Raw genomic sequence first — 16,464 nt, 5'->3', positions numbered from 1 at the left:
AGATAAGCGCGACGTAAGCAATTTAACCAATCACAGCGATGCATTATCCGAATGTTTGCTTGTGATTGGTCAACCAAGCCCATGCCCAACGTACCGGTACTCCTTACGCTTTGATTACGTCGACTTATCATAACCCGACGTCTAAATCGTTGCGTGAGAGGAATCTGTATAATTAGTGAAATAACAAATTAGGCCTACAGCACTGAGTGCAGAGTGCGGAACATCTCGTGGGATTTTTTTAGTCAAAGTACGGTCAAATGACAGTAAGCCTACAGTGCTTCCAGGCCCGTGGATGTAAACTATAGACGAAGACTTATACGCGTGACACCTAAACGCTATCCGTTTAAGGTAAACGGTGTGGTAAAAACATTTAAAAGAACATATTACAAATACTGCAACCAAGATAAGACCAAAAAATATATACTTAAATTAAACGTCACCTCCCTCTCTTGATTTTCGAGCCGCCTCTGTTTTTTTAATTTAACCTTTTTTAAATGACCAAAAAACACAACTAAAAATTCAATTTCATTGCATTAAGCTAAATGGTTTTCTTGAAGTTGAAAATGTTTGTATCATTCATTTGTAGGCTACATGTTGGTATCAGTTTATGTAAAAATGGTAATACAAATAAGACTATAGTGTTTTTTTTTTATTTATTCAGAGGTTGACGCTTAACAAGTATATATTTTTTGGCCGAAAATCTAAAAAGTACAATCTTTCATCGTCATAACTTACCGCAATACAACGTGTGGGAGTTTCAACATTTCCGACATTGAGGGCAGCATTCATTCGAACTTATTTTTCGTACATCGACGGTACAGAATTTCCCTGGAAAATACAAACATGATAGGTTTTAAATGTTTTATCACACCTATGACAGCTATAAAATGAATCGTCACCAGGGAAAAGTTCAAAGGTTAATATATATGTACGTGCGGTCAACATCAGAAAATTTAATTGTAAAATACATATATCAATGCCAATTAAAATACTTGGTTAAAACTTTGTTAAATTTATAACGATGACGTATGCCTGCGTAGGCCTAACAATACAGCAAATACGTGGATTAAAAGAGTTACAAGTTATGCAAGTTAAACCCCTTTGCCTCCCCCCCCCCATCCCCCTTCCAAACGTCACTGTAATTGTATTACGTCACAGATGGTGAGATTAAAGTAAATCTTTTGGGCAGAAATGCAGACGAAACGGTATCATGAGGGGCTTGTGGTGGTGCGTATCCCTCTCAGCTTCTCCCTATCCAATTTTTATTTTCTTAAACAACATAAAATATATAAACACAATTCAACGTATACAAATGTAAATGATCGTGCCATAATTTATCAAAAAGATAAATAAATAGCACATTGATAGGCCTAACTGATACTGAAAATTAATATTGATTCATTGACCCACATACACCATCTTATCTAAAGGGAGTTAGGTCATAGTACGATAAACAAAAACATATTGCATGATAACTTAAGAAAAATGTTGATTTTGTATTTTATAGGTCTCGTAGTAGTTCCAGCGTGGAACAAACATTATAGTATCCATATCGGATCCAAAGGAGGTAGGCCTACTGGCTGTCCTCTCATAGGAAATACTATTAAGGAAAAACCTAAAACAGTATAGTATCTATATCGGATCCAAAGGTAGGCCTACTGGCTTGCCCTCTCTCTTATGAAATAAAAGAAATACTAAATCAAAAAGTTGACATAAAGTAAACGTACAGCTAGAAAGAGAGATGCCACATTTTCGGAAAATACTACTCTTTCGGCGTCCGGGGATAATCTTATTTATATTCACAGTTTAAAAAGCAGTCAAATAAATTTAGTTTATAACTTTGAAGAATTTTTAAAGAGACACAAATTACTGGCACAGACGATCATGTTTGTTTTGTTTGCAATTTAGTTAAATGTATTTGCCGAACGTATATATTGTATATTGATGTTAAGTCAAAATTATTTGATGAAAGTTAAATTTAATACAGTATCCAATCAACTTACAACACCGATACCAAATACCCATTAACACGCAGGTACTACACAAATCATCAGAACGCCACCTATGTTTGCGACATGTTTATTGACGTAAACCACCTCTGGACGGAGACTAATTATGACGTCATTAATCTTTCAGAGTGTGCAGCGGCAGCAGTAACCAAACGGAACTGGGGGACAGGAATTGTCATTGGACGTGTTGTGGGATTATCACGGCGACGAAGTAGTTACTAACGAGGATTTATACAAATGCAATCGTCATAAGATTATTGACATTCGAAGGATTATTGAAAGGAAGAATTATAAAAAAAAATATGGCATCTGAGCTGGCCCAGTTTCTGTGGATATTTATTATCTTACTTTTCCCTCAAAGCCACACTTCACAAAGTCTGGATGCGACGTGGTGGTAAGTATAACATTACTTAAGTATGGGTTCTTTTAATAGTAGCTTTTGAGGTATAACAACAAATAGACAGAATAAGTGCGCATGGTAGGATAGAACTTAAATAAATAAATGTTAAACTCATTTCAACGAAATATACAAAAATAGGATTTTATTTTCATCAAGTTTGTAAATCGTACCCCGTGTCAGATCATATATTAATTATTATGGGATCGATCCATTATTATGTAATGGGTCGTATTAATAAAGTACAGTTATAGGCCTATTTTAAGTAAGTAATAGGTCTGTGATGAGGCCCATTCTGAAATAAATTAAGCAAGCATTACTAAAGTCAGTTAGGCGTTACCAGTGCATTGTTTATATTTCAATTGCTCCCTTTTGTTTCTAGCTAAAAACACAAAAGAAAGTTTATTAATGTCTTACAATTGACAGTTGTTATGCCAGAATCGTTGAGTTCTGTTTGTAAATGTTTACTGAAACTATTTCTTTTTTCCTGTTGTTTAATTGGTGAAAATATGTACAGGGTATTTTCTCTTGTTTCCATAGTTTTATCACGGACCTCCAGGGTTGTTTTTTTTTGTAGGCCCTAATTTGTATAACTTGTTGGGTAAACCATTGAATGATTTGCCATTAATAGGCCTACGAGGTGAGATTCCTTTAAAAAAATACACCACTGACATATCAAACAAAGTAACAAAAACAACAATCTAAAAAGGAACATTTGGGAAATCCGGACAGTTAAATACTGTACTCTGACCATCGAGGAATGAAATCTCGAAATATTAAACCATCCATAATCCTTTACTTGACAACAATAAACATAGCAAGCATAGCAACAAACAATATTACTGAGTGTGAAGTATAAAACAACAAAACATGATTGGTAAATAATGTACCACTTGACGCAATTATAAAGTAAGCCCGAACAGTATGATCATGTATATAGCTATTGTGTCGGAAAACATCAGATTAAAATCTGTCAGTGAATGACTCTAATAATAACTAATCACATATAAAACAAGAGAATATCACGTTTTGTTGTTTCAAAATGCCAATTCTGTAGCGTTAGTAAACACAGAGACCTGCGAAATTATTTCACCACAAAGGTTACATACACCAAACATTGTAGGCGGGGTTTTTTTCTTAGTAAGTTAATATTGTTTTAAAAGATAACTGTTTTCTTTCTTTTTTTTCTCCAAACATCATGGTCAAAATATATCTATACTTAATACTCGTTAGATTACCCCCTGAACAGTAACTATTTCACCAACAGTAATATTTTAAAGCAACACGTCTTGATATTAACAAGTTTGACATCCAACTTATAGACAGTAAATAAGACACCGTTGACAGAGACGTTAGCAAGGTGAGATAATACACCAACAAAATCTAATCACCGGAGCCTCGTTTTCATCTTTACGAGATACCATAAACGTCTTAATACTTTAGAAAACATAAATTAAACTTTAAGCAGTTACTTAGGCCTATACAAAAGTAGAATGGGAACACTGTAACAAGGCCTAAACATTTTATTTTGAAACTTCGGTAAAGAAAACAATGCTCAGGCTTAATCAGACACTGTATTCAATTGATCAAATAAAGTTAAAGTATGCGGTCTATTGCGGAATCAGTTGCAAAACAAATAAACATTAAATAAGCAGTACATAAGTAGAATGAGAATAACAAGGCCTACAATTTGTATTTAGAAACTTTGTATCGGTAATAAAGAAAACAATAAAAATGTTCAGGCGTAATCAGATATAATATATTCAGTTGATCAAATAAAGTTACCGTTATGCGCTCTATTGAGGAACCAGTTGCAAACAATGATTTATACTGTACATGGTAGGCCTAGCTGAAAACATTTTATCAATAACGTGGACTGGCATACACATTCTCGGGTTGTTTGATAGACTTTGTGAAACCCTTTTCGGTTTCCAAAAAGACAATAGGCCTACAACAAGACAAACTTAACTGAATTACTGCATACAGGTCTATACTATCGGTAACTCGATGCTTTTGTGTCATGTTTTAAAAGCTGAATCGGATTAAGCCTATCGTAAGTACTTACTGTAAATAGTTAACCAAAGACTTAATGGAAACACTATCAACATTTAATTAAAATTGACTAAACTATAATTAATACTTTAGTCATTACTTAACACATGTCCTTGGTATCATCGGGTAGACAGACATGTTTTTTTCTAGTACAGAATCCCAAGAGTACCCATAGTTAATTTCATTCAGAGGAGAGAATATAACATTTTAAAAAACAAATTAAAGTGTTGGTAGATTTTAGCCGTAATGTTGTTGACACCTACAGTATACTTAGGGTTGTCACTTATTACTATTTATTATACTGTATATTTAGACTGTTTCTGAATTGACACGTTTTGGTATTTCAGTGTATATTTCCATTTGGTTGGACCATGAAGAAATAAGTTAGTTAGTTAACTTATTTCTCCAATGTTGGACTTATTATACAGTACTCCATGGGTAAAATAATTCTTTGAGTAAAACAATAAACCATTAGAAATGCAGTGAACAAAACAATTGGTCTATCCATCATAATTACTAAACAATTATCTTGGCCTGGTTACAAAATGGCAATCTTTGCACAATCTTTTTTTGTTGTTGTACTAATTATATTTATTTTACATGTTGAAAGGAAGTGGATTGTTTACCAAATATCTTGTGATCAACTTTAAGCATAAACTTACTGTATCTAGAATTAGCATGTACAACAGAAGAACCGCTTAGTTTATTCAACTTGCAATACACTCTTTTGTATTGTTTTACTTTACTGTTTAAACTACAGCTTAACACTTAAATTATTCAAAGATATTGACTTTGTTCACCAACAACAAATATTGAGGTTATGTGATTGACATTTGTGTTGTAGAATCGTGAGCATTTTCTATGAATTTCAGATAAACATCAATGGTAAAATATTAGACAACCTTTCTAAAAACGTATATTTTCAACTTTCAAACTGTGGATTCTTAAAAGTGCTGTATTTTAAAAGATAATGTTTAAAAATATTTTCTTTAAAAGGACATTTTCAAGAAATATTCTGTGTATTTTTTAATAAAAAAATAAAAAATACAGTACAGTCAGTGCATCTCTAGCAGTCTGCCTCTCCCCAACACTGAACTCTGAAAATAGGAAAGGAAACTCACTCAAAGCCACCATTTTCTTCTGGTCCAAAGTTGCTTTTTTAATCATTAAAAATATAATTCGGAATATATTGTACCACCAGCATTTCTGGGGGAAACCAGGGTGTACAATATTGTGGAGTTGATTTATAAAATCAAATGCTTTTTCAAAAGCGGCACACATCACGACGTACGTTCGTCGTAAACATTTATTTTAAGTTGCAGGAATCCCAAAAAACATAGGAAAAAGTAACGAACGCCTTACACCTTTTCAGGACGTCCCGTAATTAGACCTATTGATCAGGTGTATGATTGGGACCTGAACGACACTTAAATATATCGATTAACTCTTAGTAACAGAAAATTAACCCTATTAAATATCGATTACATGCCAACAATAATTAGTTAAAACTAGGTCGTGTTCACAGATGGTTCTCGAATACACAGTACTGTAATTTCAGCGTAAAAAAACTGGCGATTTCAAATGTACGTACCGCAGGACTATTATAAATACATTGTCGTTTTCAGAAACGAATAAATAGACACGATGATTAATGTAGTCAACTAAAATTACCACACTGGGAATTAGGCCTACTTCCGAAGGAGAAACTTATCTTAAAATGAGTCCAAAAAACTAAAACTGTGCCTGTATAGTCGATTAAAATAGTAAAGTACATGTAACGATACACCACTACGACGTTTATATTTTTTATAATTACTAATTAATACAATAAACAGTAACCACATTCACAGTAAGAAAATTTCGATTCAAATGGCGACCAAAAATGGTTCGTACAGTATTTACAATATTGTCAAAGTATTGCAATGCTACAGTATATCTCAGTTTTAAGTTTATTCTCAAAGGGCCCATAAATGTACATACTTGTGTTAAACCATGGAGGGCTCATACATTTACCTACAAACTGGGAGTCTGAGAGATTGGAATGTTCCATTCATCGCAAATCAATACATTTGTATAAACGTACTGTATATTAAATCTATCAAAATAGTATTTTTTTAAGAAAATCGGCCTGTCTTCAACATTATGATGCTGTACTCGAGCTGTTCAACCGGTTTTCAGCTATTAAAAACAATTATCGTAGGAGGAGATAGGAAAATGCGAAGCATCCTCGTATTATTGTGTGCAGGTATTTTTTAAGAGGACATCCATTAGACAGTGTATACTACGGTCGGAAAACACCACTATTTGGGACAAATCGTTCAACCTAAATTCGTTTTAATTGTCAATAACTAATTATCTAACTCATTTAATTAGTAAACAGGGTTACATCTGGTGGTTTAAATCAGTACCGAGATTCTAACCAACTGTATATACCATCGAGTAAACATTCTAGAAATAACGCGCGATTTACCGAATTTTGCCCTTACGTAAATTTATATATAGATAATTAGCCATAATTTGTCACAACTCAGTTGGTTTATACTTTAATATAGTCTGGGTTCCAGACGGAGTTTTGTCTTAATATTTGTAAAAAGATAAATATTTTTGCACATACTGTATGGCGTTTCATACATATACTACTTGGTATTTTCAGACAAAATCGAAATAAAAACAATAACAAAAATACAATGAATACAGACTTGGGGCAAGTCTAACTTTAATATAGAATGGTCATACGAAATCATATAGCCTACTGCGTACACTAACAAGTGTGATAAATATTTTATTTTCGTATATACATTCCTAATATATTCAAATACAGTTCGAAACGTTAGATCATGAATTACCTCTTCTTATTTGGAGATAAAATAGGCCTAAGTATCAATTTGTTACTGTAAAGTATACAGTGAAACATTTCTCGCCGGTTCAAAGTGGGTTCATCCACTATTTATTAAAATAGTAAGCTCAATACAAGTGGCAAAACTTATACATATGTTAGGAATTGAACATAAAACAAGTGAGGTAAATGAGGGTAGTTCAAGGGGCAGCTAATTTGTCAAGTATGGCATTCGGTTGCTTGTTGAGTGTTAAAAGTTTAACCAGACAAGAATGTAACCACTAAAGCTTGGTTCCCACTAGAACGTAACGCAAGGACGTAAACGCAACGCAAGCGTTTTAACCAATGACAAGCGAAGTTATAGACAGTTAGCAATCACAAGCGAATAAGCCATCGCTTGTGATTGGTCAATTAATTTGCGTTGCGTTACGTCCTTGCGTTGCGTCGCTAGTGGCAACCACGCTTAAGGTACAGTACATACAGTAACATCATTATTTGAAACATTATAAATTAATTAAATTATTATATTTTTCTATAGGGCACTTGGATTGGAATCATCATCCAATCAATACGAAGCTTTACAAAATCCAGATCTGCTTATATTTGGTGCGCAACAGATGTGTACGCAGTTACCTGGCTTATCGCCAGGGCAACGGAAGCTTTGTCATCTGTACAGTGACCACATGGGTCCAATTGGTGAAGGGGCTAAGGTGGGCATCGAAGAGTGCCAGTATCAGTTCCAGGATCGAAGGTGGAACTGTAGCACGTCAGACCAGGAATCAGTTTTTGGTAGAGTAATGACAATTGGTGAGCATTTTTTTTAACGTATGGTCGGTGGTGACATACCACGCGAACACAATTTACACGCCCGCGTGCAAAATGTAAACGCCCGCGTACAAAACACGTTCCATTAATATCCACGTTTGAACGCGCGTTTCAAAGTTTGGGTCACTACCGACACAAACTACACAATTGACAGTATGACGACAGGTGTAAACTATTTTGATTAGGGGATTAATTATTTGTTAGCCTTAATTAAAAAGTGGTTTTCTCCCACGTAGAATTCTATTCAGACCCTTGTACGGTGTTTAATCCTTGCTCTTCTACATTATAATAATAATTGATTTCAAATTAAAGGGATGTCCTGAATTATCTGTACTGTTGTACAAGACGTGCCATTACTTGTTAATTAAACTGAATGGATAATAATTAATTCGAGGTCCTGTCTGATGCTTCGTAAATGCGTTATCAACAGTAATTTATCATGATTAATCCAATTTTAAAATCCTTAAAACATTGATTAGGCTCTTTTGATGCTATTGTAGAAAATCGTGACGTGCGAATACAGTTATATTGGCATACCATGGCATGGTTAGTCTTACGTGTTTCTTGACCTTACCAGATCGTGCCTAGCCTTACATTGTAAGGATTTAGCGGCTAAGTAAAGCATGGTTTACCAACATTTTATCAAATATATTTACTTCAATGTTATTTTCTTGTTTAAGGGTTATTTGCCTGTTATAAAAATTCGATTGTTCTTAATAGTAATTATATTGAATGATTACATATCCCTGGCATGCATTAAGACTTAAAATGTCCAATATCAATCGTATTGTTGTTATTTAAAACACTATTCATGACATTGTAGTAAATACAAGTTATAATACTGTACGTGCATTGTAAATATAATAATTTATAACAGGGAGTTGTAATTACAACTCCCTGATTATAACCTAAGCCGAAAATAATTATCCAGTCGTTGTTGCAATCAATTATGTTTATTTTGGTATTTTAGTGCCCCTTGTTTAAAATTAAGAACCGACGATATTGAAGGGAAATAATATATTTCAGACCACCTATTTAACACAAGTAAATTAATTGAATACACCATTAAAACTATCAATATAAAAACCGTAGGGCCTACCCAACGTACCTCACATAAAATGAACACATTTAAGGGGGGGGGGGGGGGGGAGAGAGGATAAATAAATTACTACTGTAGGTGAACCTAAAGAGCAATACATTTCAATATTGTAATTCCCCACATGTGAAATGCTACGAAATGTAAACCACCCCGAGGTAGTAATTTGTTACTAAAGAAAATCTCCAAATTATCCCACCAGGCTGCTTTCTACATAAGTGGTCACGTTTCCCCCAAGTCGTTGCTTGTGTAACCGACTTAATCTTTTGTAGTGATCAATCTAACTTGCCATTGTTTGTAGTCAATGTCAATGAATAATTGATGGACACACTACAGTACTACCAAAACTCCACAATCCAATGAGTTCTATCAAAGACAATTTTGTTTTCTTCATGGCTTTCTTGACGTTCCAAAAAAAAAACTGCATTAAAGGATATCAAACAATATTTGTATAGAGTTGCAATTTTGTAAAATATTTATCTGTTGAAAATGTTTTTGGAACAATTTTAATGAAAAAATGTTTTTTAACTGATTAAAAACGCATGATTTTCTCTATACTGAGCCTCCAGCAATGTTCAGTGAAGCTTGTAAAAAGCTGTGACGTAACGTTGTATCTTTTGTTGCGGAAACTAAACCATAGCTGTCACCTTTTCACTGAGCTAACGTTCACCGTGTTAACCCCTCACAGCAATTTGTTTCTTTACTCCACTGGGACCCTCTCACCTTGACAAATATCAACTGGGTATTGTTTAGTAACTTTTCCCTCTCAATCTTGCTATTTGTTCCAAGTACAATGACTTTCTTGTTCAAAATTATTTCATATATTTTTTTCGAATGGTAGATATAACATGATACGACTAACTTGCAATGTCTTTATGTATAGGCTTATCAAATTAAATAGTATAAATTGGCAATCGTCAAGTGGTCATTTGTGAAAACTTCAAACGAATAGGACCGACGGTGCCATGTCTATTTACAGTTCTTCACCATAGCCTATATACTTACTTTTGAAAATACGATTGCAACTTTTATAACTATTTATAGAGTAATGGTGGAAATTGATACATACTGTATGAACGGTTACATGATAAACTTATAAAGTGCAGTTATTAATGGGCTCAGAAAAATAGTGATAGTGATATGGAACGCCGAAAGGCAAATAAATGTAAACCTAATTTCATTTATCAGAGTGTCGGTAATTTCCATTACACTTGTCGCTTCAGATACCCACAGTTTAAATTGTTTAACTAAATCTAACTCTATAGTAGATCTATAAATTTACTGGACAGACTAACCAACCAACCAGTTACAATGCCTATAAATCAACCCTATTTCGAGGCTTTTCGATGTTTTTCTGAAATACAAGCTTAAGTACCGTAGTATACGTATGAAACGCCATATGTGTCAAAATATTTATCTTTTTACTAATATTAATTCAAAACTCCGTCTGGAACATAGACTAAATCAACCCATTTAATCCTGTCTTTCTACAGCTAGTCGGGAAGCAGCGTTCACACATGCGGTTTCAGCGGCTGGTGTCATCAACTCAATCAGTCGAAACTGTCGAGAGGGTAGCTTACAAACGTGTGGTTGCAGCAGAGCTTCTAGACCAGACGATCTCCCTAAAGAATGGTTGTGGGGTGGTTGCGGAGACAACGTTGAATACGGGTACCAATTCAGCAGGAATTTTGTAGATGCCAAAGAAAGAGAGTCGACTCCAGAAAGTGGTTCAAAAGAATTTAAACGGAGAAAAATGAACCTGCATAACAACGAGGCAGGACGAAGGGTAAGGGAATGTGCTATACATTTTGTTGCATGTTTTCATTATATAAATCACTCAATAACATATTTTCTTTGCTAAGGCAAAAAAACACATTTTAGATACCGGAAAAAGGTGCGATAACTTGCACAGGCAATAAAAAGCATTGGCTACACAATGTCTTCTGAATATATTTACTAGTAACAGTACAGTAATACTATGATGACCACAATCTATCTCTACTTTTTAATGTTTAGTTATAATTAGTCCACCGGTCGGCTTTTTGATATTTGTCTGAAATACGTATGAAACGCCATATATGCCAAAATATTTATCTTTTTACTAACAGTTCGTCCATTTTTCTACATGCAATTAGGATTGCAACAAAACTTGCGTAACATTAATGTGTATATTATAAGAAAGGGAAACAATTTAGTAAGGTATGCACCACGTTTACTTGCCAAGTGATGAACCTGTGTGTGAGGGAAGTTCCTGTACGTTTTCTTAACCCGTTGACATGTTCGTCATCAGGGCGATGAGAAAGTTGCGTGACAAACATTTAATTTGGTTACTATAATTCTTGGAATTACAACAAACAATACCGGAATAACAAATACAAATAAACAACGTAAAGAAGTGTTACTCCGATGGGAATAAACATACGTAATAGAGATTGGTTAAATACGCAGTTAAAGCAGCCATGTTCACACACTGAGTCTGCATTTACACAATAAAGCTGGATTTCCACAAGCAAGGGCGTAATCAAACCAGCTACGTACACACTGGGCCTGCATGTACACACTAAAGCTGGGTTCTTCCCAATAGGACGTACCGGTAACGCAAGGGCGTAAGCAAAAAAAGCTATGTTCACACTGAGCCTGCATTTACACACTAAAGCTGGGTTCCCACTAGGACGTACCGGTAACGCAAGGCGTAAGCAAAAAAAGCTATGTTCACACTGACTGCATTTACACACTAAAACTTGGTCCCCACTAGGACGTAACGCAAGGGCGTAAGCAAAACACAAGTAATACGCAGAGTTAAAGCTACGTTCACACTGTGCCTGCATTTACACACTTAAACTTGGTCCCCAATAGGACGTAACGCAAGGGCGTAAGCGAAACACAAGTAATTTAACTCCTTCCAAACATATACCGGATTCACCCAGATATTTTGACCGTTGTTACATTTGCGTGACTGTCTAGGACAAAATAATAGTATGTTCTTTTTATAACATATAGAATTCCTAGTTTATCTTAAATGTATTTTTATATTAGAATGTAGGCGATAAATCATTGTATTAGACATACAATGCTCTCTGTAGTTGGCAATAAATTCCCCAGCGGATCGACTCCATTTCATTCAGTAATGTAAAACTTTGGGTTTTATTTCTCCATTATGACAATAATGATTACTAATATCTTGTATCACGCGCTCGCTTCTCACTATATTTTCTTTGTGTTTCTCGATTGTGCTTTATAATTAACTTGAATTTATATTTAATACTAATCTATAGATAGTTACATCATTCATAATGTTTTCTACAATAATACAGCCGGTTGCCATGGAAATCTACCACGATTTAAATTGGATAATGGGTTTATGTTTTAGAACAGTAAGAATTCGAATAATATTCCTTATATGGAAATGCAGCAAACAGCTTAAAAAATTACTGTATCAGACATTAAATTTGGTTTTTATTCAAAACGAATTCTTACATTTAGAGTAAAACCCAGGATCTTGGAATTGGAATGTATGTGCACCAACTACCAGTGCCACAATATACATACATTAATGTCTAAATTTGATACCGTAATTATTGTAGTAGGGTCGATGACCCTGGTGTAAATGACGATTCAAATAAAAAGTAACTTGTGAATAGCTGGCGACTGTGTACATATCTCTGTCTCTAGAGAACTTACTTTATTGTATGTACAGAAGGCCTATAACGTAGTGATGTAAACGCAATGTTCCAGTTATAAATGGTAAAGTCTATTATGAGACATTTTAGCCTATTAAATTTCTTGTAGTAAAATACTCACTAATGACAATCCAATTTCTTAATACTGTTTTATCTAAAAGTTTAAAGTAGTATTTGACGCGCGCGTTCGAAAAATGTTAAAACGCCACAGCTTTTGTACGCACGCGTCAGTTTTTTTTGTAGTGTTACGATAACAATTGCCTATTCTGACATTTGAAAATAGGTATAGCCTACGTATTATACATTTATCATGATCATTGGATGTTTATTATTATACCGAAATGCATCAGCAGGATGTGACAGGATTTAGCCCGGTTAAGTGGCCTGAAAGATGCGCCAACCTGAGTGGGCGATCGACGTTACCATTACAATTGTTTATCTAAACCCATGTGATAGATAGCCATGTCTATGGAAAGCTACGCGAGTATTATTTGTTTAAAATTCTATTTTTACAGTGCTTACCTTTCATACCTATTTTCGAAGAATTTACAAATTTTGCTATTTGTTGAATACATTTTGTTCATCTTATTTCTAGAATGTGTCAGTCGTGATAGCTTAAACTTTTGTTCGCGATAAACGTCGTATAATTATTAGGTTATATTGCTGTAATGCCTATTGTTATGTACAGCTATTGTAAAGGGTCGACTATATACTGTGATTTCGTAACTGCCTTCTTAAGTGTCCCCATTATGGTATAATGAGTAGATAATGCTAGATTTTAGGGATTTTCTTTTCTCTTGTAAAAAAAATTAATTCCTTCACTTTATCTACTGTCTGTATTACCAGTTATCTCTGACGGTGCTTTTAATTTCTTTTACACGATACGGTACGGCAAATGAAGCATGATAATCAAGCAGAGCAGTTCGCGTGTTAACAAACGTTCAAAGTACAACATAAATACTGTCATAAATCACAATGATAACGCAATAATGTTGTAATAATTACGATAAAGTAAAAGATGTGTTTGTGATACGTGATATTATTTATAATATTGATGATGACTTAAGAGAATCAAACAGATAATAATTACTATTTTGACAGCTGTATCGCGTGTATACTACTAACACCTCAATTGCCAATTACATTGCTTATTACATAGTAACCAACTACTGTGCTGCTGTATTATCTACTTCTACTTCATAACATACCGTATAAAGTCTGGATCATTGTAGTCTAATTCCTCAGTTTATTATTACTTCAGAAAACGGTTGTAAAAATACTTTACTTACTCGTTATTTTTCACGCAAAGACTGACATCCAGTGTAATGTCACGGACTGTCATCATTGTAGTCTAATTCCTTTTTTAGTTTATCATTAATCCAGAAAACAGTTGTTATAGAAACATTCTCAACTTTACTTACATTTCGTTTTGGAAAAACATGGTGTAACGCAAAACTGAATTTACTAAATTTCTTTTCGTTATTTTTTCAGGCTATCTACGCAAAGACTGACATCCAGTGTAAATGTCACGGAGTGTCTGGATCATGTAGTCTAACAACATGCTGGCTACAATTACCGTCGTTTCGTATGATTGGAAATATTTTGAAAGAAAAATACGACGGAGCGTCGAAGGTCCGCGTCAACAAGAAAGGCAAGATGGACATTTTAGAAAAACGTTTTAATCGACCGTCTGAAGAAGATTTAGTTTATCTAGAAGATTCGCCGGATTATTGTCATAAGAACCCAAGAACAGGATCTTTGGGAACTAAAGGCAGAGAGTGTAACAAAACATCGTTTGGGACTGACGGATGTGATTTAATGTGCTGTGGGAGGGGGTATAATTCGTACCGCGTTGAGCTAGTCGAAAGGTGCAATTGCAAGTTTAAATGGTGCTGTTATGTTAAATGTAAACGATGTAAAGTAATCAAAGATGTTTACATTTGTAAATAAGCAGGGTATTACGTCATCAATCTAGTTGTACATATTGTTATCATCTCTACAGCTCATCTTGTACGCGAACCGAAGACGCGTGAGTACGGGGCGCCACTTGAGACACGACTAATTATGTCACCTTGGTGCAGTTATTTGTGACAGAAATAATTTTATTCGGACATAACGTGAGTCACATCAAACGGCGGTTGTTCCATCCTTTTAATAATTTTACTGCAGCATCAACGATAGAGGGGGTACAGTAACGATTATTTGAGATTCTTTAAGGAAAATGTCTGATAAGATATGACATTTTAAATATTAAAAAAATGTAAAGCCCCATCAGAAAAGCAGACGTGATTCGTATGGTTGTTACTGTTGGCTCGCGCTCAATCTGATATTTATCTAGATTAATTTTAACATTGTTTTGAATGTTTTAATAGATGTAAAAAGATAGAAAAGATGTCAATAGACTGTGTCCCTTCACAGTAACTATGTATTTATTATTGAGTTGTAAAGGGACAGCACACGGCCATGTTTAGTATCATTTCCATAACGAAGGTCATTATCGTTTGTAAATAGTAGTTTTTGTACAGTTTGATCGTTTTCTTAAAATTGCTATTGTGTAAAATCAGTGTAGTTAATATTAATAATAAAATATTTGTAAGATGTAAAGAAGTAAAACATATCGAATTGTTCTAAACAAAAATTAAATTTGAAGTTTACTTTACTACTTTATTAATAAGCATCTATCATTTATCTTGGAACTACGTACGTATGTCAGTGAGAAATATGAACGCGATGCGCGTGAGGCGATGATACGATAGTTAGCGTGCGTTAACTGTATGTCTCTTCCTAAGTAATAGTAATGGTCTAGATGATGATATTTTTCGATTTTTTGTGATTACCGTTTACAGATACGAATATCTTCAGGGAGGAAAAGTAGCTATATAATTTACATAGAGGTTTGGGATGTCTCACGACAGTACATAACGGTGTAGTTTTAACCAACAGTTATATAAAAGTATGTTAAATAATTTATTATCAAAAGTGTGATTAATATTTTATTATTTACTAGTATACTCTATATGTTTAATGGCTTTTATTTATATATACATATATTTATATTATCATCACAGTGTTCTTATGATAAATAGACATACCAATTCCTTGTATAACTACGTCATCATCAATGACAATACGTCATCATAAATGATAATACGTCATCGTCAATGACGTCAGCATGAAAGAAGTTAATAACAAATAATGAAAGTATAACAATTAATAACATGAAAATTAATTTATAAAGTTTTGATACATGAGGAAAGCGCCACCTATAGTTCTGTGAATTTTAATGAAAAAGGTTCATAATAAATATAGATTTTAAAAAAGCTATTTAATATTGATATAATTTCGATGAAAATATCAGTATTAATAAACTGCGATTTATTTCAGTTCCTCACAATCTGTGTAATTTGTATTATTGTGACGTCATTATGAATATAAGATAGAATCTAACAGACAAAAAAATGATTTAAAAATATTTGATAAACGTGGACCAACAGACAGACAGAGAGTTATAAGAATACATTTAGGAGGCCAATATGCCCTATTGACCAATCACAATTAACCGAGCTACT

General features: G+C 33.9%; 2 protein-coding genes across 3 annotated transcripts in view; one reads left to right on the top strand and one right to left on the bottom strand.

The window, feature by feature from the left end:
* The window catches only part of LOC140059564 (protein Wnt-5b-like), a 41,155-nt gene extending 24,903 nt beyond the window's left edge, over positions 1 to 16,252 (top strand). The window contains exons 3-6 of the mRNA XM_072105512.1: positions 2,137 to 2,403; positions 7,833 to 8,101; positions 10,709 to 11,001; positions 14,387 to 16,252. Coding sequence (XP_071961613.1) covers positions 2,312 to 2,403; positions 7,833 to 8,101; positions 10,709 to 11,001; positions 14,387 to 14,845 — 1,113 coding nt within the window. The 5' untranslated portion in view covers positions 2,137 to 2,311 and the 3' untranslated portion in view covers positions 14,846 to 16,252. The remainder of the gene's footprint in view (positions 1 to 2,136; positions 2,404 to 7,832; positions 8,102 to 10,708; positions 11,002 to 14,386) is intronic.
* LOC140059561 (ataxin-10-like) overlaps positions 1 to 16,464 on the bottom strand; it is a 78,949-nt gene that overhangs the window by 25,951 nt on the left and 36,534 nt on the right. For both annotated transcript variants that reach the window (XR_011847227.1, XR_011847226.1), the window contains exon 8: positions 736 to 828. The gene's annotated coding sequence lies outside the window, so the exon portion shown is untranslated. The remainder of the gene's footprint in view (positions 1 to 735; positions 829 to 16,464) is intronic.

Source organism: Antedon mediterranea, chromosome 9, assembly GCF_964355755.1.
Source record: "Antedon mediterranea chromosome 9, ecAntMedi1.1, whole genome shotgun sequence".
In the NCBI taxonomy this organism is placed as follows: domain Eukaryota; kingdom Metazoa; phylum Echinodermata; class Crinoidea; order Comatulida; family Antedonidae; genus Antedon; species Antedon mediterranea.
This window is presented reverse-complemented; position numbering and strand designations above follow the sequence as displayed.